We start from the raw sequence: 25,724 nt of genomic DNA on the forward strand, positions 1-25,724 counted from the left end.
TTAGTGTCTTTTATAGCTTCTTGGCTAATCTGTGTGATGGCACACCTGGCAGGGAGACTGTGGGTCTGAGGGGTACTTCCGGTTTGTGTACCTTCTGGAAGCAGTAGAATCAGGTGTTGGTTCCTTCAGGTTTCATTCTTAGGAAAGTCTGCTTTGTTGATTTGTCTGGTCTTTTTGAGTTTCTTTAGTGTTGAGAATCTTATTGCCCAGTTGTGGTGTTGGATCTGTCTGCCCTGCCAGTATGTGTTCTCATCGACTAGTAGTGTATGTGCCTTGGAGAGATAGTCCCATAGGTCCGGTAACTTCAGCATATTGTCTGTGGGGCTGGTGTCACTGGGACCTTGTTCTTGTTTTAGTAGTGTTGCCAGTGTTTCTCTTGCTAGTGGTATGTCTGTCAATCTGAATAGGGCAGTAACATCAAATGATACCACAGTCTCAACACCATCTTTCTTACGTCCTTGGTGGAATTGAGGAACTCCAGGGCTGAGTGGATCGAGCGGAGTAACTTGCTGATGAGGTGCTTTAGTGTCTTGTATTGCTTCTTGGCTAGTCTATGTGATGGCATGCCTGACAGGGAGGCTATGGTTCTTATTCATTTACTTATCTAAAGGACTTCTTGGAATGCTTAGATTTTGCCCAAAAGGTCTTCAAGATTTGAATCAAGTAATGTTTGACAATTTTGAAACAGAAAATACTAATTCAAATAAGTTATGGATATACTGTAAAAAACGTATCACCTTGATCTTCATCTTGGAATAGTTAAAATAATAAACTAAGCCAATGTTACTTGCCCCGTTGCATATTTCTCTAAGACTCATGAAAATGTCCCATCAATTGGTGGTCAGTATAACACATAAAAACTATGATTTTTCTTCCCATTTCAGGCATTCTATCCTTGCAGATTGTTTTAATGAACTTTCTTCTTTCTCTTATCCCAACCCATTCCCTGGTTCCACTTGCACATGCACTTGCCACAAATAATGGGAACATAGATATTGCCATTTCTTTATGACAAAAATCTTTATTTGAAGAAATGCCAATAAAACAGTATTCTTGAACTTCATTTGACAAAACCAGTTCACATAATACATTCAAATTTTACCACATAAAACAAACACACATAACAAAGGTTTAGCAGGATCTATATACCGAAAAAGTTAAAAGCAGCACTAATTACTAACCAACCTCATTCAAGGGCAGTGATTTTGTGTTTGATGGTCCACAGATTTAAACATCCAGTGTATACTTAGGGTTAATTCTCTTACCCTTTACCCTGTCAACTGAACTCAAACTAGGATGTATTACTAGCAACTTATTTAACCTGATACAGTTTGACAAACAACACATTACAAGCAGCTTTTCTAAATTCAACAGAAATTGTTTAGTTCACCCATTGTCACGAAGTAAATTTACAGAAATACGCATTATTTCTTGTATCGTTCCCTAAACAAATGCAACCCGAGTGTTACCTGTAATACCTTGTTCACTTCAGGTGCGGTATTCTTAAGAGGAAGTCAGCAATTTTGTAACAATTTTTATTGTGCAAACATTCGGTGTCATTATCGTAAGGCCAAATTGACGTGAGGTCCTCATTACTTAAAAATGCTTGAAAGCATTTTGCACAATTATCATTTACACTGGATCAGTAGTACAGGTCAGTTTTGCTATTATTGGATAAGTTACGAGAGAGGTTATTTGCAGCATCAGAGTTCAATATCCCAGAAACTCCCCAAAACACACCAGAAATTGCTACTAGAGACCATGATATGAACAAGAAATGGAAAATTATAAAAGACCTGTATAAAACAAATAGTGCAATACATTACTAAAGAATGGCCTAAATTCCATAGCCAACACCTGCCATTTTAAGAGTTAGAATTAAGCCAAATAAGTTCAATGTGGCTTAAATTGTTGTGAACAAAGTGGAAACTTTCCTTGTTCACACAAAACAACTGTCTGCACTTCAACATATTTCACTGTTTGAAGTATTTTGTGGTGTTAGAGAAACACCAGAAGGTAATTTTATAAATGCAAATTGTTAATATCATTCCTTACATTTTAAAACTATACTGTAGTGGTCAGCCAGAGTCAAAGCTGCCACGAGAATAAGCTAATTTGTCACAGTGAGATGGGGGGGGAGAAAACAACTCAAAAATATCCATTTCCATCATCACCATCAAGGCAAGTTCTATGCAACACCCAACATTTTGTGAACTTCATTTGGGCTTCTTTGGACATTTTTGCTACAGCTGAATAAGATCATTACTCAGAAATATGTGCTAGTTGGCACTAAAATTCCCAGATCAGGTATAGTAGATTGCTACCAGATAAAGCTCCCTTAATAGTACTTTAAGAATTTGCAAACATTAGATTGCACCTGCAAGATAAATTTTCACAGAAATCATCTTTACAGCCTCTTCAAGACACTAAATTGTATGCTGTAGTTTGAAGCAGCTGAAACTTAGTTTAAAACAGCCCCAAGTTAATTGCAGGTGGAATTCTTACTGCTGCAGATATAGATGATTCTCTCTGCTTTCTTATCAAGGACCCAGCAAAGAAATGGACACAAAAGCAACAACTGACCCCCCAATCCTGTTCTTCATAGTTTTATCAAATAATCACACTTCGAGGTAATATTTTATTGCAGTTCTTTTCATTAACTAGAACAGAAGCAGAACATTCATGATGCATGAAAAATTGGAGAACTTGTAGAGATCAATGTGCTAGGTGGAACTGGAAATATTTAACACATCTAATTGGAATAATTTATTTAACACAAATTTTTACTTTCAGCAACGAAATGTTTTTCCCCTTGCAGGAAAAAGAAGTTATACATTTTTAGTTTTAGTCTACATATAACTTAGTGCACTCTCAAGCTTACAAAGTTATAAAATTTGGCAATCGCCTCAGATCTTCAATTGAAAGTTAATTGCAGAGATATTTAGAAATCAGTTATCTGTGTCTTCTTTGCAAAGTCTGCACTTAGTTGCCTCATGACATCAGCATGTTGGAGTCCCTTATGCTCCTTCTTGGTTGAGCTGTAGTTTTCTTTCACAAATTTAGCAAATGGTGCTAGATCCTTTTTTGCCGGAGTGCCATCTTTTAACATTTTTGTTAATAGAACAAGAGGGCCTGTACATAAAGCACAGACAAAACGTTGTGTGTCCAATGACTTGGAATGTCGTCCAATCCTGTAAAGGAAGTTTTAAAAATGAGTACCATACAGAATAAAAGTAGACAGACACTCTCAGTGGCAGCATGTTCATTGATCTGAAATAAGGAAAAGAACCTTAACTGAAGTTCACACAAAAATATAATAAAGAGCTCAATTTTTAAAAATCAGAGGTTAGAGGATGAGAATTACAGAATCCACAATCAGTAGGTTTAGAACTTATTCTCAGGTAGTCAGATTTTCTTCCTGTTCTAATGAAGGACTATTCTTATTTGAACACCCCATTCAAGATTTACAGTATTATCCACCTCTGAGCCAATGATTTTTAATTTCTTGATCAGGAGGTGGTTAGTAAAGTGATGCTGACTTATTCAGCACAATTATACTAAAACTCCACAGGACAGTTATAAAACTAAGTGCAATTTTACATCACTGTAGCATCAAGGGGTGCAAAACATTGGTGGGTTTTGTTTACAATTCTATACAGCAGTAGTAGTAATAAGGTACGAGACAATATTAAACAGGACATGAGGTACATGAAATAAGATTCCTACAGTAATCATAAGTGACTTTAGTGTAAATAAATATCGACTTGAATATGTAAATAATATTGTAGTAGACAAATTCCTGGAGTGTGTGCAAGATTTTCTTTAAGTCGAGCACATTAATTCATTGAATCCCTACAGCATGGAATCAGGCCCTTTGGCCCAACAACTAAACACCAACCCTCGGAGCATCCCACCCAGACCCATTCCCCTATAACCCACCTAATTGTCACATCCCTGAATACTACGGGCGATTTAGCATGGTCATTCCACCTGCACATCTTTGTTCTGGGGAGGAAACCCACGCAGACATGGGGAGAATGTGCAAACTCCACAAAAGACAGTCACCTGAGGGTGGAATCTAACCCGGGTTCCTGGCGCTGTGAGGTAGCAGTGCTAACCACTGACTGGTGAACAGGAAATCCTAGCGAGTTTTGAGAAGATTTGTAGCTCAGGTTGAGGTTCTGGATGGGAGTTGCTCGCTGAGCTGGAAGGTTGGTTTTCAGACATTTCGTCACTATTCTAGGTAACATCTGTGAGCCTCTGATGAAGCGCTGGTGTTACGTCCTGCTTTCTGTATATCTGTTTAGGTTTCCTTGGGTTGGTGATGTCATTTCCTGTTCTTTTTCTCAGAGGATGGTAGATGGGCTCCAAATCAATGTGTTTGTTGATGGAGTTCCGGTTGGAATGCCACGCTTCTAGGAATTCTCGTGCGTGTCTCTCTTTGGCTTGTTCTAGGATGGATGTGTTGTCCCAATCAAAGTGGTGTCCTTCCTCATCTGTATGTAAGGATACTAGTGATAGTGGAAGGAAGGAATTCCTAGAAGCATGGCATTCCAACTGGAACTTCATCAACAAACACATTGATTTGGAGCCCATCTACCATCCTCTGAGAAAAAGAACAGGAAATGACATCACCAACCCAAGGAAACCTAAACAGATAAACAGAAAGCGGGACATAACACCAGCGCTTCATCGGAGGCTCACTGATGATGTTACCTAGAATGGTGATGAAACGTCTGAAAACCAACCTTCCAGCTCAGCGAGTAAACTCACATCCAGGCAATCCTAGATCTAGCTTTCTGTAATAAGGGGTTAACTAATAAACTTGTTGTTAGGAAAGAGTGACCATAACATGATGGAATCCTTGATTGGAAAGGAGTGAAGTAGTCCAAGTGGTCCTAAATTTCAAATACAGGAAACAACAAAACTTTTAGGCGTAAGCTGGCTGCGACAGATTAGGTAACTTCATTCAAAGGCAGTACATTAGAGAAGCAATGGCTAATATTTAAGGATCAGATAGATGCATTGTAACAGTTATGTATTTCTTTCTGGCGCAAAAAGAAACAGTAAAAGGCGGCTAACCATGGCTGCCAAAATTAATTAGGCAAATAATTAGTGTCAAGAGGAATGATAGTTGTTGAGAAAAAAAATTCAGCTGAAAGGGGGCATTGGTGAAAATAAGTTTGGGAGTAATCTTGCAAGGAACATAAAAACCAATCATAAAAGCGTCGAATAGTCTGTAAAAAGAGAAAAGGCTGTAGGAATACAAATGATTGTCCTTATCCTCTAAAATGGGAAAAATGATAATGCAGTGCAGGAATGGCAAAGCAATTAAATAACTCTTCCAGTTCAGTTTTCACAGAAGGGTGGCAGAGATGTCACTGAAAGGAATTCTGGGAGGTAGCATAGTAATCACCACAACTGGTCTAAATATCGCAGAGGAACTGTTGTCAAGGAATGGTTAAACACTGCCTAAGTGTAGCATTTTCCTCCCCGGCTCCTCTAACCAAACAAAAAAGGCACCGCAAGGAGGTGAAGCAAGGTAAGATTCTTATCCTTAAGTGTACAAGGGCGGAGATGGCAGTTAGGGTGGTGGTTCGTTCCTCCTGCCAGATGTGGGAAATAAGGGAGCAGTCTAGTGTCACAGACAACTACATCTGCAGGAAGTGTGACCAGCTGCAGCTCCTCACAGACCATGTGATTCGGTTGGAGAAGCAGCTGAACACCCTGCAATACATGAAGGGGCCAGAGAGAGGTGATAGATACTAGCTTTGGGGAGGTGGTTGCACCAGAGTGCCAGACAGATAAATGGGTGACCACAAGGAAAAGCAGGTAGTGCAGAAGTCTCCTGTGGCTATTCCCTTCTCAAAAAGGCATACTGTTTGGGATTTTTGGTGAGGTGGGGGTGGTTGGGGAAATAGCCTTTCGGGAGATCATACAAGCAGCAGCCAGACATATGGCACCACAACTAGTTCTGCTCTAGAGCAGGGTAGGGCAAAGTCCAGGTGAGCAATAGTAATAGGCAAATCAATAGTCATGGACACATACAGGCATTTCTGTGGCCATGAATGAGACTGTACAATGGTGTGTTGCCTCCCTGGTGCCAGGTTCCTGGATGTGTGAGTGGGTACAGAACATGCTTAAAACGGGAGAGAAAACAGACAGAAGTCATTGTCCACATTGGCAGAAATGACATAGATAGGAAGAAGGAACAGGTCCTGCAAAGACAATTCAGGGAGTTTGGTAGGGAGCTAAAAAGCAGGACTACCAGGGTAGTAATCTCAGGTTAGTGAGACTAGGCACAGAGAAAGAACGAGCGCGCGCGCACGCGCGCGAGAGAGAGAGAGGAAACGAGCACGCGCGAGAGAGAGAGAGAGGAAACGAGCACGCGCGAGAGAGAGAGAGAGAGGGAACGAGCGCGCGCGAGAGAGAGCGCGAGCGGGAACGAGCGCGCGCGAGAGAGAGTGCGAGCGGGAAGGAGCGCGCGCGAGCGGGAACGAGCGAGCGCGAGAGAGCGCGAGCGGGAACGAGCGAGCGCGCGCGAGAGCGAGCGAGCGGGAACGAGCGCGCGCGAGAGCGAGCGAGCGGGAACGAGCGCGCGCGAGAGCGAGCGAGCGGGAACGAGCGCGCGCGAGAGCGAGCGAGCGGGAACGAGCGCGCGCGAGAGAGAGGGAACGAGCGCGCGCGAGAGAGAGGGAACGAGCGCGCGCGAGAGAGAGGGAACGAGCGCGCGCGAGAGAGAGGGAACGAGCGCGCGCGAGAGAGAGAGAGAGCGGAAACGAGCGCGCGCGCGAGAGAGAGCGAGCGGGAACGAGCGCGCGCGAGAGAGAGCGAGCGGGAACGAGCGCGCGCGAGAGAGAGCGAGCGGGAACGAGCGCGCGCGAGAGAGAGGGAACGGGAACGAGCGCGCGCGAGAGAGAGGGAACGAGCGCGCGCGAGAGAGAGAGAGAGCGGGAACGAGCGCGCGCGAGAGAGAGAGAGAGACAGAGGGGGAACGAGCGCGCGCGCGAGAGAGAGAGAGAGAGAGGGAACGAGCGCGCGCGCGAGAGAGAGAGAGAGAGAACGAGCGCGCGCGAGAGAGAGAGAGAGGGAACGAGCGCGCGCGAGAGCGAGCGAGCGGGAACGAGCGCGCGCGAGAGCGAGCGAGCGGGAACGAGCGCGCGCGAGAGCGAGGGAACGAGCGCGCGCGCGAGAGAGAGAGAGCGGAAACGAGCGCGCGCGAGAGAGAGGGAACGGGAACGAGCGCGCGCGAGAGAGAGGGAACGGGAACGAGCGCGCGCGAGACAGAGGGAACGGGAACGAGCGCGCGCGAGAGAGAGGGAACGGGAACGAGCGCGCGCGAGAGAGAGGGAACGGGAACGAGCGCGCGCGAGAGAGAGGGAACGGGAACGAGCGCGCGCGAGAGAGAGGGAACGGGAACGAGCGCGCGCGAGAGAGAGGGAACGGGAACGAGCGCGCGCGAGAGAGAGGGAACGAGCGCGCGCGAGAGAGAGGGAACGAGCGCGCGCGAGAGAGAGGGAACGAGCGCGCGCGAGAGAGAGGGAACGAGCGCGCGCGAGAGAGAGAGAGAGAGCGGGAACGAGCGCGCGCGAGAGAGAGAGAGAGCGGGAACGAGCGCGCGCGCGAGAGAGAGAGAGAGCGGGAACGAGCGCGCGCGCGAGAGAGAGAGAGAGCGGGAACGAGCGCGCGCGCGAGAGAGAGAGAGAGGGGGAACGAGCGCGCGCGCGAGAGAGAGAGAGAGGGGGAACGAGAGAGAGAGAGAGAGAGAGGGAACGAGCGCGCGAGAGAGAGAGAGAGAGGGAACGAGCGCGAGAGAGAGAGAGAGAGAGGGAACGAGCGCGCGCGCGAGAGAGAGAGAGAGAGGGAACGAGCGCGCGCGCGAGAGAGAGAGAGCGCGAGCGGGAACGAGCGCACGCGAGAGAGCGGGAACGAGCGCGCGCGAGAGAGCGGGAACGAGCGCGCGCGAGAGAGCGGGAACGAGCGCGCGCGAGAGAGCGGGAACGAGCGCGCGCGAGAGAGCGGGAACGAGCGCGCGCGAGAGAGAGAGAGCGGGAACGAGCGCGCGCGAGAGAGAGAGAGCGGGAACGAGCGCGCGCGAGAGAGAGAGAGGGAACGAGCGCGCGCGAGAGAGAGAGAGAGAGGGAACGAGCGCGCGAGAGAGAGAGAGAGGGCAAAAGAGACTGAGATACACATAGCGCAGAGTAAGAGCAAGCAGAGGGAAGTCACAGGGCTCAGAGGGACTGGAGGTCTACAGTGTGTTTACTTCAATGCAAGTAGTATAGCATCTGAGACAGATGAAAAGAGCATGGATTACAGCATGGAATTATCATGTCATTGCCATTACAGAGACATGGTTAAAGGAAGAAGGATAGGGCTGGCAGCTTAACATTCCAGGATATTACTGTTTTAGTTGAGACAGAAAAGGAAGCAAAAAGCATGGGGGAGTTGCATTGCTGAATAAGGATCACATCACAGTTCTGTTGCAGGACACATCAGAGGGTCTTGCAGTGAAGCATTATGGATGGAGTTGAGGAATAGGAAGGGTGAAATCACAATGTTGGCGATTTTCTATAGGCCTTTCAACAGCCCATGGGAGACAGAGGAGGAGTAGATATATAGTCAGATACTGGAAAGGTGTGAACAAAAGCAGGGTAGTTGTAGTGGGTGGCTTCAATTTTCCTCTTATTGACTGGGACTGCCTTAGAGCCAGGGACTCAGATGGAAAACAATTTGTTAGATATGTCCAGGAGGGCTTTTTGAGACAATATGTTGACAATCCAAGTAGACATGGGGCCACATTAGATTTGATACTGGGAACAAACCAGACATGCAAATCGATATTTCTGTAAGAGAGCTTTTTGGGCTTAATGACAATAACTCCAATAGATTTTGAGTAGTCATGGACAAGGACAAGGTGGCCCTCGGGTGAGGGTGTTTAATTAGACAAGGGCCAATTACATCCAAATAAGTCAGGAACTAGGGAATGTGGATTGGCAGCAGTTATTTAAGGGAATGTGAGAGGCTTTTAAAAGACTAGTTAAAGTACAGGACATGCACACCTCTGTAAAACTGAGGGATAGGAATAGCAGGATTCAGGAACCATGGATAACAAGGGAAATGGTAAACTTAGTCAAAAGGAAAGGAAGCATACAACAGGCCTAGGCAGCTACAAACTGATGAAACCATATAGAGGAGTACAGAGAAAGTAGGAACAAATTTGAACCTGGAATTACTGAGGCTAAAAAAGGACCATGAAATGTCTTTAGCAAACAGGGTCAAGGAGAATTCCAAGGCTTTTCATGCGCACATCAGAAGGAAGAGGGTAGCAAGGGAAAGAGTAGGCCCACTCAAGGAGAAAAGGGGGAAGTTACGTGGAGCTACAGGAAGTGGGGGATATCCTTAATGAGTACTTGGTATCGGCATTCACCAAGAAGGGCATGACTGATGTGCACGTCATGAACGAGTGTGTGAATATGTTAAAAAATGTCATTATATTGACAGAGGATGTTTTGGGTATCCTAAATTGCATTAAGGTAGACAAGTCCCCAGGACCAGATAGGATCTATCCCAGGTTCCTACAAGAGGCAAGGGACAAAATAGCCAGGGCATTAGCAGATATCTTCACATTATCTTTGATCACAAGCAAAGTTACAGAGGACTGGAGATTAGCCAGTGTTGTTCCTTTGTTTAAGGAAGGAAGCCGGCCTGCCTGACATCTGTGGTGGGGAATGTCTTAGAGAAGATACTGAGGGACAAGATAGATGTACATTTGGAAGAAAATGGACTATTAGTGACAGGCAACATGGTTATGTATGGGGAAAGTCAGGTCTCACCAACCTGACTGAATTTTTTGAAGAGCTGACAAAAATAATTGATGAGGGATGGACTGTAAATATAGTTTATATGAACTTTAGTGAGGCATATGATAAACTCCCACGTGGCAGATTGCTACAACAACTAAAATCACATGGGATTCAGGGTGGGCTGGCTAGATGGATACAAAACTGGCTTGGTCATTAGAAGACACAGAGTAGCAGCAGGGTGTTTTTCAGAATGGAGACCGGTAACTAGTGGTGTTCCAGAGGGATCAATCTTAGGTCCTGTGTTGTTTGCAACATATACGTGATTTGGAAGAAAACATGGGTGGTCTGATAGTAAGTTTGCAGGTGACATGAAAATTGGTAGAGTTGCTTATAGTGCCAACAACTGTGAAAGGATACAACTGGATATAGATAGACTGGCGACTTGGAAACAGAAATGTGGATGGTGTTCAATCCGGACAAATGCAAGGTGATGCACTTCAGACAATCAAATTTAGGTGTGAATTATAATGGAAATGGCAGAACCTTTAGGAACGTTAACTTTCAGACAGATCTGGGCATGCAGGTCCAAAGTTCCCTAAAAGTGGCAACACAGGTTAAGGTGACTAAGAAGGCATATGACATGCTTGCCTTCATCGGCCAGGGCATGGAGTACAAGAGTTGGCAAACTATTTTTAGGCCGCATTCAGAATAGTGTGTGCAATTTGGTCGCCACACTGCCAGAAAGATGTGGAAGCTTTGGAAAGACTGCAAAGAAAGTTGACCAGGATGGTGCCTGGTCTTGAGGGCAGTGGCTATGAGGAAAGGTTAAAAAGATGAGGATTGTTTTCATTTAAAAGATAGCACAACTGATAGTTCTGTGGAAGGGTCACTGGACCCAAAATGTTAATTCTGATCTTTTCTTCACAGGTGCTGCCAGACCTGCTGCGCTTTTCCAGCAACTTTGGTTTTTGTTCCTGATTTACAGCATCCGCAGTTCTTTCCACTTTTAATTCAGAAAATGTCAATACGGATTTACAAAAGAGAAATTACGTTTCAGAAATCTATGGGAGCTTTTTTAGGATGTAACTGGTAGAATAGATAAGACATCAAAAGTGAATGCGCTGTATTTTGATTTTCAAAGCTTTTGATAAGGTCCCACATATAAAAAGGTGAGAATACGTGCAAGAGTGAAGCGTATAAAATTTTAGCTAACATGGATTTTGAGTCTTAATCTCACATTAAACAAGTGTGGTCCCTGTTACAAGTTGTTATTAGACTTTTCTCCCTTCTCAACTGAAAGTCCAAGTTTCTTGAATCCTTGAAAACTTCCAGTACATTAAATAGTTGGCCAGCCATCTCAGATGCAGGGTAATTGGCTAAAAGATAACTCACCATGCAAGTCCAGAAAGAAAGGAAGGCAGGAGAACATGACCCAATTCAGTGAGATAGGAGGTTGAACCCCCAGCTGTTTTTCCTTTTTAGCTCAAGAACACTGAAACCAAATTGAAAAGCCAGACGATTGCTAAAACAGCTTGCATTTATGTACATTTAACATAGCTGAAAGTGCCCAAAGGTGCAAAATTAGAATAAAAATCTTTTGATTTAGTATTTTACATGGTTTGAATGATCTAACTTAGTTGTTTTGTTATGTTGGAGAATAAGTTAAAATAGTTTAAGAAATCCCGCAAAATTCTCATACTTACGTGTTTTTGCACTTGTTGCACTGGTATGTATACTTGTAATTTATTTCATATGTGTGACAGCGTGTAACCATAGGTAATTCAGGGTGAATCAGTACAGATCTCTGTGCGTACAACTTCCAAAATGGTCCATGTCCATCGCGAACATTATTAATAAGCCAGGTGGCAGCATGACACAATTCATGAATCAGTGTATCCCGCAGACGTTCTGCAAAGCAACAATAAAATAAATGTTTCACATGACAGCAGTAAGATCAACCTTATATAAGATTTAACTAATTCTCTTGCTTTTGGCAACTCTAAATGTTTACGTATTAATGCTTAAGGAATGAAAAGTAATGGGATCATCAGCGTCAGGGCAACGGATTATTTCCATTTAAACCTATGGGAGTTTTTTAGGACGTAACTGGTAGAATAGATAAGAAATCAAAAGTGAATGTGCTGTATTTTGATTTACAAAGCTTTTGATAAGGTCACATATCTCAAAAAGGTAAGAATATGTGCAAGAGTGTGAAGCATATAAAAGTTTAGCTAACATGGATTTTGAGTCTTGATTGCACATTAGACAATTTATTTAAATGGGAACAATGTCCGAACAGCCACTGCATATTTGAGCTAATGATCTGGATGTGTGTCATTAACATGGTTTTCCTTAAATTACAGAAATTAGAAGAAATTTTAAAAAAGGCTCCGGTTTCAACATCTTCTGATTTTTATGTTTGCAATGTCAAATCAAAATGGGGAGACAGATGCCAAAGCACACCATTGTGTACAGAATAAAAGTTAACATTAATTGAAAACAAATTTATCCAATTGTATATTAATTTTTGTTCTCACCAGCTGAATCACAAACTTTCTCTGACAATTCAATTCTGGCATAACGTTTGACAGTACTGTCTCGTTTCTGTCCAGTAACACAGTATCCAGCAGTTTTTCGCATTTTCTTATTCCATGTTATCACCAACTTCTCTGGAAGCTGCAAAATCATAGGGAGTGTCAGTCACATCCAAGCGTGGACAAGTTTGTTGGCTGGCAACCATTATAGGATCAATTAAGTTTTACCTTCTGCTGAAAGACGCTCTTATTGTATAAATCATAGAGTTCTTGAGTTAACTCATCACGATTTTGTTTGAAATTTTTTACGTACTTTGATGAGCTGAGTGTCAAGTCCTGAAGGAAACAACCAGGCATTTGGCATCTGATGTAGAAACGTTAAATCAAAATTAAGGAATAATCACTCCCAGAAAAAATGTTTTTAGAAGAACAACCAAGCATACTGATTAAAAACGGAAAGAACTGAGCATGCTGTAAATCAGGAACAAAAACAAAGTTGCTGGAAAAGCTCAGCAAGTCTGGGAGCATCTGTGAAGAAAAAAATCATAGTTAAATGTTTTGGGTCTGGTGTGATCCTTCCTCAGAATCAGTCACCCGACCTGAAACGTTAACTCTGATTTTTTTTTTCTTCACAGATGCTACCAGACTTGCTGAGCTTTTCCAGCAACTTCTGTTTTTATTCCAAGCATACTGATTAATGCACTGCTACCCTTCAGTCCAACTCGTCTGCACCCTCCCAGTCTGGCCAATATTCCTCTAAACGCTCCTTTTCACATACCCATTGACATGCCTTTTAAACGTAGTAACTGTACTCACTTGTACCACTTCTTCTAACAGCTCATTTCATACATACGCCACCCTCTGTAAAAAAGTTGCCCCTTAGGTCTCTTTGAAATCTCTCCCTGCTCCCTTTAAACCTATGCCATCTAGTATTGGACTCACCACACCCTAGGAAAAGGACCTTGGTTATTCACTCTATCCATAAATCTCTATAAAAGGTCACCCTCAGCCTCCGATGTTCCAGAGAAAAACAGCCCCAGCCTACTCAGCTTCTCCCAATATATCAGACCTTCTAGTCCCAGCAACATCCTTGTAAACTTGTTCTGACCCCTTTCAAGATTCACAACATCCTTCCTATAGAAAGGCAAACAGAACTGAATGCAGTATTCTAAAAGTGGCCTATCGATGTCCTGTTCAGCCACAACATAACATCCTAAATCTATACTCAGTACTTTGACCAATGAAGGCAAACATGCCAAAAGCCTGCTTCACCACCCTGTCTAGCTGCGACTCCATTTTCAAAGGAGCTATGCACGATAACCCCTAGGTCTCTTTGTTTGGTTAGACGCCTCATGTTCCTTTCATTAAGTGTATGTGTCCTGCTTGGTTTACTAGTTTTCTTCCATTTGCTCATCACCTATGTCTCGTTGATTTTGGTCTGAGTAGTGTGGACATTTTCATCATTTCATGCCTTCATTAACACCCATTTGACATCTTAATTACTCCTTCATGACCATTAGCAACCTATAGTTTTGGCTCTGGGCACCCTCACCATTTGTCCACCTTGTTCTTACTCCCCCTCTGTCTACAACATAAAAACCAGCATTTTTCAGCACCTTTCAGTTCTGAGCAAGAGTTATATCAGCCTCCAGACATTAACTGTCCCTCTCTCCAGACAAGTTTCCTAATCTGATGACTTTCAGGGAAATAGGTCTGCAAGTCTACTTGGCACATAATCCTTCATTTTTCGTGGCTAGGTGTAAATTTATCATTCTAGACTGCAATTGTCTACCGGTTTTTTCCTTAATCACAAACAGAAAACCTGAAAATGGAAGCTCAAATGTGAATGCATGTGAGAAGACGTATGTCTGATCACAGGCTTTCCATCTGTATTGAGTTAAAATGCAGAAAACACTTGATATTAAAATGTACAATGGCTTCTTAAAACTTTTGGGAATGTACATGTCTGTTAAAAAAAGGGAGCAATGCTGCATATATAGTGAATATGAGGATGTGCTCTTTTAAAAGAAATAAAAACATTATAGCACATGATGTATCAGAGATGATTGCAACTGCTAATGCTGGAGAATCTGAGATAACAAGGTGTGGAGCTGGATGAACACAGCAGGCCAAGCAGCATCTTAGGAGCAGGAAAGCTGACGTTTCGGGCCTAGACCCTTCATCAGAAATGGGGGAGGGGAAGAGGGTTCTGGAATAAATAGGGAGAGAGGGGGAGGCCGATCGAAGATGGATAGAGGAGATGGTAGGTGGAGAGGAGATGGTAGGTGGAGAGGAGACAGACAAGTCAAAGAGGCGAGGATGGAGCCAGTAAAGTGAATTTAGGATGGAGATAGGTCAGTCTAGGGAGAATAGACAGGCTAAGGGGGCAGGATGAGGTTAGTAGGTAGGAAATGGGGGTGCAGCTTGAGGCGGGAGGAGGGGATAGGTGAGAGGAAGAACAGGTTAGAAGGGGGGGGAAATGAGCTGGGCTGGTTTTGTGATGTGGTGGGGGTGGGGGGGGGGGGGGGGGGGGGGGGGGAAAGAGGAGATTTTGAAGCTTGAAAATCCACATTGATACCATTGGGCTACAGGGTTCCCAAGCTGGAATATGAGTTGCTGTTCCTGCAGGATGAACGGCCTGTCCTCAGTCAAGGGTTCACTTTTGCCCCCCTCCACCCACACATCAACGAATACCAGTCACGTTTGGACATTGAGCAGTTTTTCCGCCTCCACGCCAACTCCTTTAACCGTGAGCCTAACCCTCCCTCTACTGACTCCTTCTCCTGCCTCCAACACAAGCCCTCCTCCTGGACACCACCCCAAGGCCTCCTACCCTCCCGCAACCTCTTCATCTCTAACTGCTGTTGAGACATCAATCACCTCAACCTCTCCACCCCTCTCACCCACTCCAACCTCTCCCCCGCAGAACTCCACTCCCTCCGCTCCAATCCCAACCTCACCATAAACCCCACTGACAAAGGAGGCGCAGTTGTATTACAGCGCACTGACCCCTCATGGCTGAGGCCAGATGCCAACTCTCCAACACCAACACTCCGACAGCTCTCTGATGAAGGGTCTAGGCCCAAAACGTCAGCTTTTGTGCTCCCGAGATGCTGCTTGGCCTGCTGTGTTCATCCAGCTTCACACTTTGTTATCCACCCATCTGGACTCCATTTTCTCCCCCTTGGTCCAGGAACTCCCTACCTACATCTGTGATACCACCCATACCCTCTACCTCCTCCAGAACTTTCAATTCCCCGGTCCCCAACACCTCATTTTTACTATGGACATCCAGTCCCTATATCCCAGCATACCCCATGCAGATGGCCTAAAGGCTTCTTGCTGTCCCGCAGGCCCGACCAGTCCCCCTCCACCGACACCCTCATACACTTAGCCGAACCCGTCCTCACCCTCAACAACTTCTCTTTTGATTCCTCCCACTTCCTACAGACAAAGGGGGTGGCCATAGACACCCGCATGGGCCCAAGCTATACCTGCCTCATAGGTTACGTGGAACAACACCTCTTCCTCCATTGCGTTGATGACTGTATTGGTGCAGCCTTGTGTTCCACGAGGAGCTCGAACAGTTCATCCACTTCAACACCTTCCACCCCAACATTAAGTTCACTTGGACTATCTCTAACACCTCCCTCACCTGCCTGGACCCCTCTGTCGCCATCTCAAGCAACCACCTAGAAACCGATTTCCATTTCAAGCCCTCTGACTCCCACAGCTGCCTAGAATACACCTCCTCCCCCCGACCTTCCTGCAAAAATGCCACCCCCATTGCCAATTCCTTCACCTCCGCCGCATCTGGTCCCATAATGAGGCATTCCACTCCCATACATCTCAGATGTTCTCGTTTTTCAAGGATCGCAACTTGCCCCCCACAGTGGTCGAGAACACCCTCACCATGTCTCCCGCATTTCCTGCGGCTCATCCCTCACACCCCGTCCCTGCAATAGCCACCAAAAGAGAACCCCCCTGTCCTCACTCACGACCCCACCAACCACCAGATCCAACGCATCATCCTCCGACACTTCTGCCATCTGCAATCCGACTCCACCAAAGACATTTTTCCAACCCTACCCTTGTCTGCTTTCCAGAGGGACCACTCTTTCCGTGACACCCTGGTCCGCTCCACACTCCCCTCCAGCCCCACTACGCCAGCACTTTTCCCTGCAACCGCAATAAATGCTACATCTGCCCCAACACCTCCTCCCTTGCCCCCATCCCAGGCCCCTAAGAAGACTTTCCACATCAAGCAGAGGTTCCGTTGCACATCTGCTAATGTGATAATATTGCAGTCGCTGTACCCATTGTGGCCTCCTCTACATTGGGGAAACCAAACGGAGGCTTGGGGACAGTTTGCAGAACACCTACGCTTGGTTCGCAATAAACAGCTGCCCCTCCCAGTCGCGAACCATTTCAGCTCCCCCCTCCCATTCCTCAGATGATATGTCCATCCTGGGCCTCCTGCAGTGCCACAACAATGCCACCCAAAGGTTGCAGGAACAGCAACTCATGTTCCACTTGGGAACCCTGCAGCCCAATGGTATCAATGTGGATTTCACAAGCTTCAAAAAATCTTCCCTCCCCCACCGCATCCCAAAACCAGCCCAGCTCATCCCTGCCTCCCTAACCTGTTTTTCCTCTCACCTATCCCCTCCTCCCACTTCAAGCTGCACCCCCATTTCCTACCTACTAACCTCATCCCGCCCCCTTGACCAGACCCTCCTCCCTAGACTGACCTATCTCCATCCAACCTCCCCACCTACACTCACCTTTACTGGCTCCATCCATGCCTCTTTAATTTGTCTGTCTCCTCTCCACCTATCTTCACCTCTATCCATCTTCAATCCGCCTCCCCCGCTCTATTCCAGAACCCTCTCCCCCTCCTCCATTTCTGATGAAGGGTCTCAGCCCGAAACATCAGCTTTCCTGCTCCTAAGATGTTGCTTGGCCTGCTGTGTTCATCCAGCTCCACACCTCGTTATCTCTATAGCACAATACTTTGGATAGTAAGTACGGGCTATTTAACGACCAACTATGAGAGGTTGGAAGTGATTAGTTAGATGGGAAAACAGTCAGTAAGCAAGCAGGTCTTAAAAATAGAACGTAAAGAAGGGACACAGAGTGGGGTGCAGAGTGCAAGTGTAAGAATAGAAATGGCAGACAACTGCTTAACAGTAAAAGTGCATGCAAGAGATGGGACTACAACTGGGACAAAGAGGGAAAGCAATCCTTTTAAAAATGAACAGTGAACATACCTGTTAATAAAACAAGGAGAGGAAATAATTTGTCTGATGCTGACATAAGAGAATGCAGGTCAGGAGCAAATCAAATCTCAAGAAGAAAATAAAATGGATAAATAGCTACGAAAGTAAAACAAAGCCTTGAGCAAGAAGGAAGCTGTTCTCTTGGGGTATCAGGAACATAGTGAGAACATTGTCAGGAATTGACACTTCCAGGTGTAGACCTCCAGACTGAAGAGATCATAGCAAGAGCGAGCAGTTTAGTTTGGGATGAAAGCAGGCATGAAACCTGAGGAAAGTAGCATAAATCTGGAGGATGAAATGTGGGAAATAATAAAGAGGGAGAAGAGAAAACAAGACCAGATGACAAGTAGTGTAAATTACAGCAGAAACTTGAAAAATAAATACCAATTGTATGATGGACTCATAACTATCTGCCATTGGAGCCAGAGTCAGGATATTTACAAAGCCTGACTCAACAGACACGAACACAAAATTTAGACTGAATACAGAACTGTGCTATCAGAGATAATGGGAACTGCAGAATGCTGGAGATTCCAAGATAATAAAATGTGAGGCTGGATGAACACAGCAGGCCAAGCAGCATCTCAGGAGCACAAAAGCTGACGTTTCGGGCCTAGACCCTTCATCAGAGAGGGGGATGGGGGGAGGGAACTGGAATAAATAGGGAGAGAGGGGGAGGCGGACCGAAGATGGAGAGTAAAGAAGATAGGTGGAGAGAGTGTCAGGACATGGTCGAGCAGTTTCAAGGCCGAAGAGATTACAAGAGAGTTGCAATGGGAGAGAGATTCCCTGAGGTTGGTCCGGAGGGAGGAGGGTAACTTCTTCAGGTTAGGCATCCCTGGAAGAGGCTTCGCAGTGAGGTTAAAATAGTATCAGAGATAATGGGAACTGCAGATGCTGGAGATTCCAAGATAATAAAATGTGAGGCTGGATGAACACAGCAGGCCAAGCAGCATCTCAGGAGCACAAAAGCTGACGTTTCGGGCCTAGACCCTTCATCAGAGAGGGGGATGGGGGGAGGGAACTGGAATAAATAGGGAGAGAGGGGGAGGCGGACCGAAGATGGAGAGTAAAGAAGATAGGTGGAGAGAGTGTCAGGACATGGTCGAGCAGTTTCAAGGCCGAAGAGATTACAAGAGCTCCCTATTTATTCCAGTACCCCCTCTCTCCCTATTTATTCCAGTTCCCTCCCCCCATCCCCCTCTCTGATGAAGGGTCTAGGCCCGAAACGTCAGCTTTTGTGCTCCTGAGATGCTGCTTGGCCTGCTGTGTTCATCCAGCCTCACATTTTATTATCACAGAACTGTGCTATGTTATGTTTACATTGCAACTAAGGGGTAATTGCAATCTGATATAGGATAAGAATGAAAAAGTTGAACTGCAACAAAATGGAAGACAAGAGTTGTGCAAGAGTCCAGAATTATGCAACATACAAAGAGGACACCATCTACAACTGCATGATAGCCAATTATTGATATTCAAAATTGTGATTATAAATGTTCACATAAAAAGGGACCTCAAAAGATCATGTCTCTATTTAAAAAATGCTCTGGGACAAAAAAAATGTAACAGGCACAACACTAGTAATAGGCAACCAATTCATCATGGTACTCTCAGTCAGTTATGAATACATAAGAAACATATTTATCCAGCAAGCTCATTGATACATGAATTGTGGTGTACTTTTTATACGTAGACAGACCAATTGCACATTTCCAGACTTATAAAATAAAGATCCATCCAATGGCCAGAATCTAGGTTCTCACAAACTGAAAGAGTCACTGACAGCACCTCAATGGTAACTTGACATGAAAGAAGTTGCCAGGAAACCTTTTAAGAATACTTACTGTCTCGATACTGGACGTTGGGATTGAGACTCAGAAAAACTCAATAGATTGAAGTCTGGTACTTGGCTCAATGAAGTAAGTTCTGATAGAACACCTTTCACAGATTGTGATGCCTGGGTAGAGATAGGGTCCAAACTCTTCTTGTCTCTAGATTTGTGCTTCACTCCCAATCTGTTATGACTCGGTTTTCGTTTCACTGGCTCTACATGTTTTTAAAAAAATGTAGAACAATGAACTTGTAAAGAAAGCACACACAAAGTATGCAAATTCAGCCTCCAACATTAGCTTCTCTACAGTTCATTCTAATTTTAAACTGGAGCTAAAAAGTGGCAAGTATATTTGTGCTGGGCAATGGCCATCTTCACGAGAGAGAGAGAGAGACAGACAGACAGACAGAGAGAGAATCTGACCATCACCTCTTCACATTCAATGGTTATCACCATCACTGAATTTCCCCACTATCAATATCCTTGGGGTTAGCATGGATTAGAAACTCAACTGGACTCACCATATAAATACAGTGGCTAGAAGTACTGCAGCAAGAAACTCATCTCCTGATTCCCCAGATCCTATCCACCATCCATAAGGCACCAGTCAGGAGTGTACTGGAAAACACCCCATTTGCCAGATGAACAACACTTAACACCATTCAGGAGAAAGCAGCTGGCTTGATCCACCACATCCATAAACATTCAGTTCCTTTACCATGTATGTTCAATAGCAACAGTGTATACTATCGATACCAAGCTCTGCAGAAATTCACCAAGTCTCCTTTGACAGCATGTTCTAAACCAACAACCACTAGTATCTAGAAGGACAAGGCAAGAGCAGCAGATGGACGAAAACACCAAGCCACCATCCAGACTTGAAATTATATCACCATTCCTTCAGTTCTGATTCAGCAAAATCTTGGAACACCCTCTCTAACAATATTGTTGCTCTAACCAATGACTGCTGTGGTTACCATCACCTTCTCAAAAGGTAACTAGGGACCAGTTCAAGAAAAGTTTTTCCTCTGATGTTGATTCTCTTGCTGCTTGCCCCAAATGCAATTTAGCAGATATGGCCTTCAATATTCAGCATGCAAGGACAATAGTGTGCCCCTGAGCCACTCTTGCTGATGGACAGCAGGTGGACTTGATTGTGCCATCATCATATGTGTGGGCATGTGTGAGAAGTGAATCTAGAACAGGTATAAACTAGTACCAGGAAACCACTAATGACTCAATCGAATATACAGCTCAAAATTTGACACAGAATTTCAAAACTGCAGCAAGAATACCATTTAAGGAAAATAACAAACACTATATTTAAGAGGAGGCAGTGGTGGAAGAGTAATATCACTGGAATAGTCATCCTGAATCCAGGTTATTGCTCTGGGGACATGAGTGAAAATCTCACCAGGGCAAAAATCTCATCAGGGCCAAACAGCAAAATTTAAATGGAAAAAAACGGAAATAAAAAACAGCAATCATGAAACTACTGTCAAAAAATCCCATTTGGTTCAATCATAGAATAGAACAGAATATCCTTTATTCTCACATGCATTCAATAAAAAAAAGTGAAAGATTTATACTGTCGCTGTATATACGCACTATTCACATTACCTTAGTGTACAATTTTAAAAAAACTTGGAGTCCAACTTTTCCTTCTCTGTCGCTACAGCATGCTACAGCCAGATTTCTGCTGTGGGCTTCCCAGCCCATAGAATACTGTCAAGAATGGCCTGCTCCAGGCTTCCTTTTAGGGAAAGATATTTGCTGTCCTTAAATCGTCTGGCCTTTATGCTGACACTTTAATGCCCTCCAGGCCATAAAGGATGGGCAATAAATGCAAGTCTAGTCAGTGATACCAACATGTCAAGAACAATTAAAAACAATTGTCAGATGATACCCAATTGGGTACAGAGGAAATTTCTCAATAGTTCCAAGGACAAGCAATTTTAGACACAAAGTTTTTTCCTTTGAGCAGATTGAGTTGAGACAATATAGGTACACTAGACTATCTCCTTTTAAGTGAACCTGTTACAAAGAAAACCTGGCCTCATCAGCTGATTGTACGTGGAGTTGAAGATTCTGCACAAGAGATAAAAAGAAACAAGGGAAGAAATTTATCCTATCTTTTCTGTACAGTGGATCACTAACCAAAAAGCTAGTTTCAAATAATAGTCATATGGGACAGAAGCATATGCTGCAACATCAGCTGTGATTACTCAGATTGGGTGCCACAAGGTCACGAAGGGATTAACACTTCATGCATGGGTTCACACATTCAAAGCAGACATCCTGTATACATTCACATACATCCCTGCACATCAGTAGGTTAATTTTGCTGAAGGATAGTGAATTAAACTAATTTAAGAAAACTTACCAGTAATTGCCATTTTTCCATTCAAGTGGCTGGAAACTAAATCTGGAGTTCTCTTTGTTTTGTTTTTAATCCTTTGAAAAAGCGACTCGAATTCATCACTTGATGTATCTGATGTATGTGACAGTTCATTCAATTTTTTGGTGTATGTAGGACGACATGAACTACGACCACCTTCTAAACTCATCGGTCCTGTGAATTAAACAGAATTCAAACATGCCCAAAGCGCATGCAGATTTAATTCTTTCTCACCCTGCCACCCCACACGTTCTCCAAAAAGTTGGTCTCACTGCCCACTTTTAATAAAAAAGTATCCTTCAGCATTGCTCAACATAGGAGCTACTGATTTTGATGAAGTATACTATAAACTGCTTCCACAGAACATGCATTTGCCAGTTCATGGCTTCTCCAAATAGGTTGTTATCCTAAAAGTCAGGGAGGAGAAGAATGATGTGAATTCAACATCAGGTTACCACCCTTCACAAACTCAAAATATGAAAGCAGTAATAGAACATAGAACATAGAACAGTACAGCACAGAACAGGCCCTTCAGCCCACAATGTTGTGCCGACCATTGATCCTCATGTATGCACCCTCAAATTTCTGTGACCATATACATGTCCAGCAGTCTCTTAAATGACCCCAATGACCTTGCTTCCACAACTGCTGCTGGCAACGCATTCCATGCTCTCACAACTCTCTGCGTAAAGAACCTGCCTCTGACATCCCCTCGATACTTTCCACCAACCAGCTTAAAACTATGACCCCTCGTGCTAGCCATTTCTGCCCTGGGAAATAGTCTCTGGCTATCAACTCTATCTATGCCTCTCATTATCTTGTATACCTCAATTAGGTCCCCTCTCCTCCTCCTTTTCTCCAATGAAAAGAGACCGAGCTCAGTCAACCTCTCTTCATAAGATAAGCCCTCCAGTCCAGGCAGCATCCTGGTAAACCTCCTCTGAACCCTCTCCAAAGCATCCACATCTTTCCTATAATAGGGCGCCCAGAACTGGACGCAGTATTCCAAGTGCGGTCTAACCAAAGTTTTATAGAGCTGCAACAAGATCTCACGACTCAAACTCAATCCCCCTGTTAATGAAAGCCAAAACACCATATGCTTTCTTAACAACCCTGTCCACTTGGGTGGCCATTTTAAGGGATCTATGTATCTGCACACCAAGATCCCTCTGTTCCTCCACGCTGCCAAGAATCCTATCCTTAATCCTGTACTCAGCTTTCAAATTCGACCTTCCAAAATGCATCACCTCGCATTTATCCAGGTTGAACTCCATCTGCCACCTCTCAGCCCATCTCTGCATCCTGTCAATGTCCCGCTGCAGCCTACAACAGCCCTCTACACTGTCAACGACACCTCCGACCTTTGTGTCGTCTGCAAACTTGCTGACCCATCCTTCAATTCCCTCGTCCAAGTCATTAATAAAAATTACAAACAGTAGAGGCCCAAGGACAGAGCCCTGTGGAACTCCACTCACCACTGACTTCCAGGCAGAATATTTTCCTTCTACTACCACTCGCTGTCTTCTGTTGGCCAGCCAATTCTGTATCCAAGCAGCTAAGTTCCCCTGTATCCCATTCCTCCTGACCTTCTGAATGAGCCTACCATGGGGAACCTTATCAAATGCCTTACTGAAGTCCATATACACCACATCCACAGCTCGACCCTCATCAACCTTTCTAGTCACATCCTCAAAAAACTCGATAAGGTTTGTAAGGCATGACCTACCCCTCACAAAGCCGTGTTGACTGTATTTGATCAAGCCATGCTCTTCCAGATGGTCATAAATCTTATCCCTCAGAATCCTTTCTAACACCTTGCAGACGACAGACGTGAGACTTACCGGTCTATAATTGCCGGGGATTTCCCTATTTCCTTTCTTGAAGAGAGGAATTACATTTGCCTCTCTCCAGTCCTCAGGTACGACTCCAGTGGAGAGCGAGGATGCAAAGATCTTCGCAAGTGGCGAAGCAATTGCATTTCTCGCTTCCCAAAGCAGCCGAGGACAAATCTGATCCGGGCCTGGCGACTTGTCAATCTTAATGTTTGACAAAATTTTCAGCACATCAGCTTCGTCTATCTCTATCCATTCCAGCATGCACACCTGCTCTTCAAAGGTTTCATTCACTACAAAGTTGGTTTCTTTCGTAAAGACAGAAGCAAAAAACTCATTTAGGGCTTCCCCTACCTCCTCAGGCTCCACACACAAGTTCCCTATGCTATCCCTGATCGGCCCTACTCTTTCTTTGACCATTCTCTTATTCCTCACATAAGTGATCTACTCACGTAATGTGAGTAGATCAAACAGTTCATTAAACCTTATTGCCATTTTTCAACAAATATTGCTGAAATGCTAAATACAATCAACCCAAAAACTCAAATGAACTCTATAAAATGTATTAACATCAAAAAATAATTGAAATGAAATTATAGTGGATTGTAAGTTCTCTCCAATCCATCTTCCTTTTCAAAATTTGCCCTTGAGGTAGGCACTTTTTATTCTCTCCAGAGCCCTCCGTGCAAGTTTTGAATTTGGATGATAGATGCTTGCATGCTTCTTCTCATTTACACAACTTAACCCACAAAGCTACCTCTCAATAATATGAAGAGCAGCATATTAAGCATTAATTGACCTCAAGTACAAAACAGAAGTGTGCCAAGATCCCAAGCTGAAATCCAATCAAAGTAAAGGCTACAGAAGCAAAAGTGGTGGGAGGGATTTTAATAAATAATCCAGACTGGGAAATCTCTAGTCACCTGGGACGGCACGGTGGCTCAGTGGTTAGCACTACAGCCTCACAGCACCAGGGACCCGGGTTCGATTCCAGCCTCGGGTAACTCTCTGTGTGGAGTTTGCAAATTCTCCCCGTGTCTGCGTGGGTTTCCTCCGGGTGCTCCAGTTTCCTCCCACAGTCCAAAGAGTGCAGGCTAGGTGGATCGGCCATGCTAAATTGCCCGTAGTGTTTAGGGATTTGGGTCTGGGTGGGGTGCTCCAAGGGGCAGTGTGGACTTGTTGGGCCGAAGGGCCTGTTTCCACACTGTAGGGAATCTAACCTAACGACAGGGTACATCAACATGATCTTCTTACAAGAACAAGGAAAATAGAATACAAAGTAAAGATAAAAGCAATATTTTACATAGCATTCTGCTAGTTTCTCGTTGAAGGACATGCACTATGAGAGTCAACGCTTTAAAAGATGAGAAAAAAATCATAAGAAACAGACAGGCATCTATTAAATGCTTTATTTGCAGATTACTTACCAATATTAGCACTGTGCTCTTTCTCCACAGTCCCATTTATATCCAAATCATCAGAAGATAAGTCATCACTCACTATAAAGTCTTTAAGACTGTACAGAAAATCATTGTTGTATGGAAATCAATGAGCATAAAATTAAATTATTAAATATTCAGTCAGATACCCTGATGCCCCAAATGCATTCATGCCTCCTGTCAGCCAATAGACCAACCATTAGGCACTGAAAAAATTGAAATGGAAAAGCAAACATTCACTTCATTTTGGCTTACACCCACTTCGTGCATATATCATTTTCTGTCCTCCATACAGTACTACAAAACTGTGATCAATCAGCTCAATATTGAAACGGATTTGTCACAATACGGTGGTGACACGCGAACTTTTTTAAAAACTAGAGACAAACAATAGTGCAAAGGAACAACATGGACAGTAAGTACATATTGCCCCATCCTCTAGTTTATTAAAGACAAATAATAGAATGGAACTTAGGGGAAAAAGGCTGATGATTACTGGAGAATGCTGCATGGAAGAAATCTATTGGGGCACACAGACTTTCAAGATCAAGTGTAGTCTTCAGGAGCAGTATGGTTAGTTGGCAGGTATACTTGGAACAATAAAT

The 25,724-nt window shown here is 44.2% G+C and overlaps 1 protein-coding gene across 1 annotated transcript in view; it reads right to left on the bottom strand.

The window, feature by feature from the left end:
• Positions 1 to 1,043: 1,043 nt before the first annotated feature.
• gcna (germ cell nuclear acidic peptidase) overlaps positions 1,044 to 25,724 on the bottom strand; it is a 44,779-nt gene continuing 20,098 nt past the window's right edge. Inside the window, exons 7-13 of the mRNA XM_048544772.2 lie at positions 25,108 to 25,196; positions 21,834 to 22,022; positions 19,464 to 19,665; positions 12,566 to 12,701; positions 12,341 to 12,479; positions 11,507 to 11,711; positions 1,044 to 3,191 (exon numbers count right to left, since the gene is read on the bottom strand). Coding sequence (XP_048400729.2) covers positions 2,942 to 3,191; positions 11,507 to 11,711; positions 12,341 to 12,479; positions 12,566 to 12,701; positions 19,464 to 19,665; positions 21,834 to 22,022; positions 25,108 to 25,196 — 1,210 coding nt within the window. The 3' untranslated portion in view covers positions 1,044 to 2,941. The remainder of the gene's footprint in view (positions 3,192 to 11,506; positions 11,712 to 12,340; positions 12,480 to 12,565; positions 12,702 to 19,463; positions 19,666 to 21,833; positions 22,023 to 25,107; positions 25,197 to 25,724) is intronic.

This window comes from Stegostoma tigrinum, chromosome 15 (genome assembly GCF_030684315.1).
Source record: "Stegostoma tigrinum isolate sSteTig4 chromosome 15, sSteTig4.hap1, whole genome shotgun sequence".
Classification (NCBI taxonomy): Eukaryota; Metazoa; Chordata; class Chondrichthyes; order Orectolobiformes; family Stegostomatidae; genus Stegostoma; species Stegostoma tigrinum.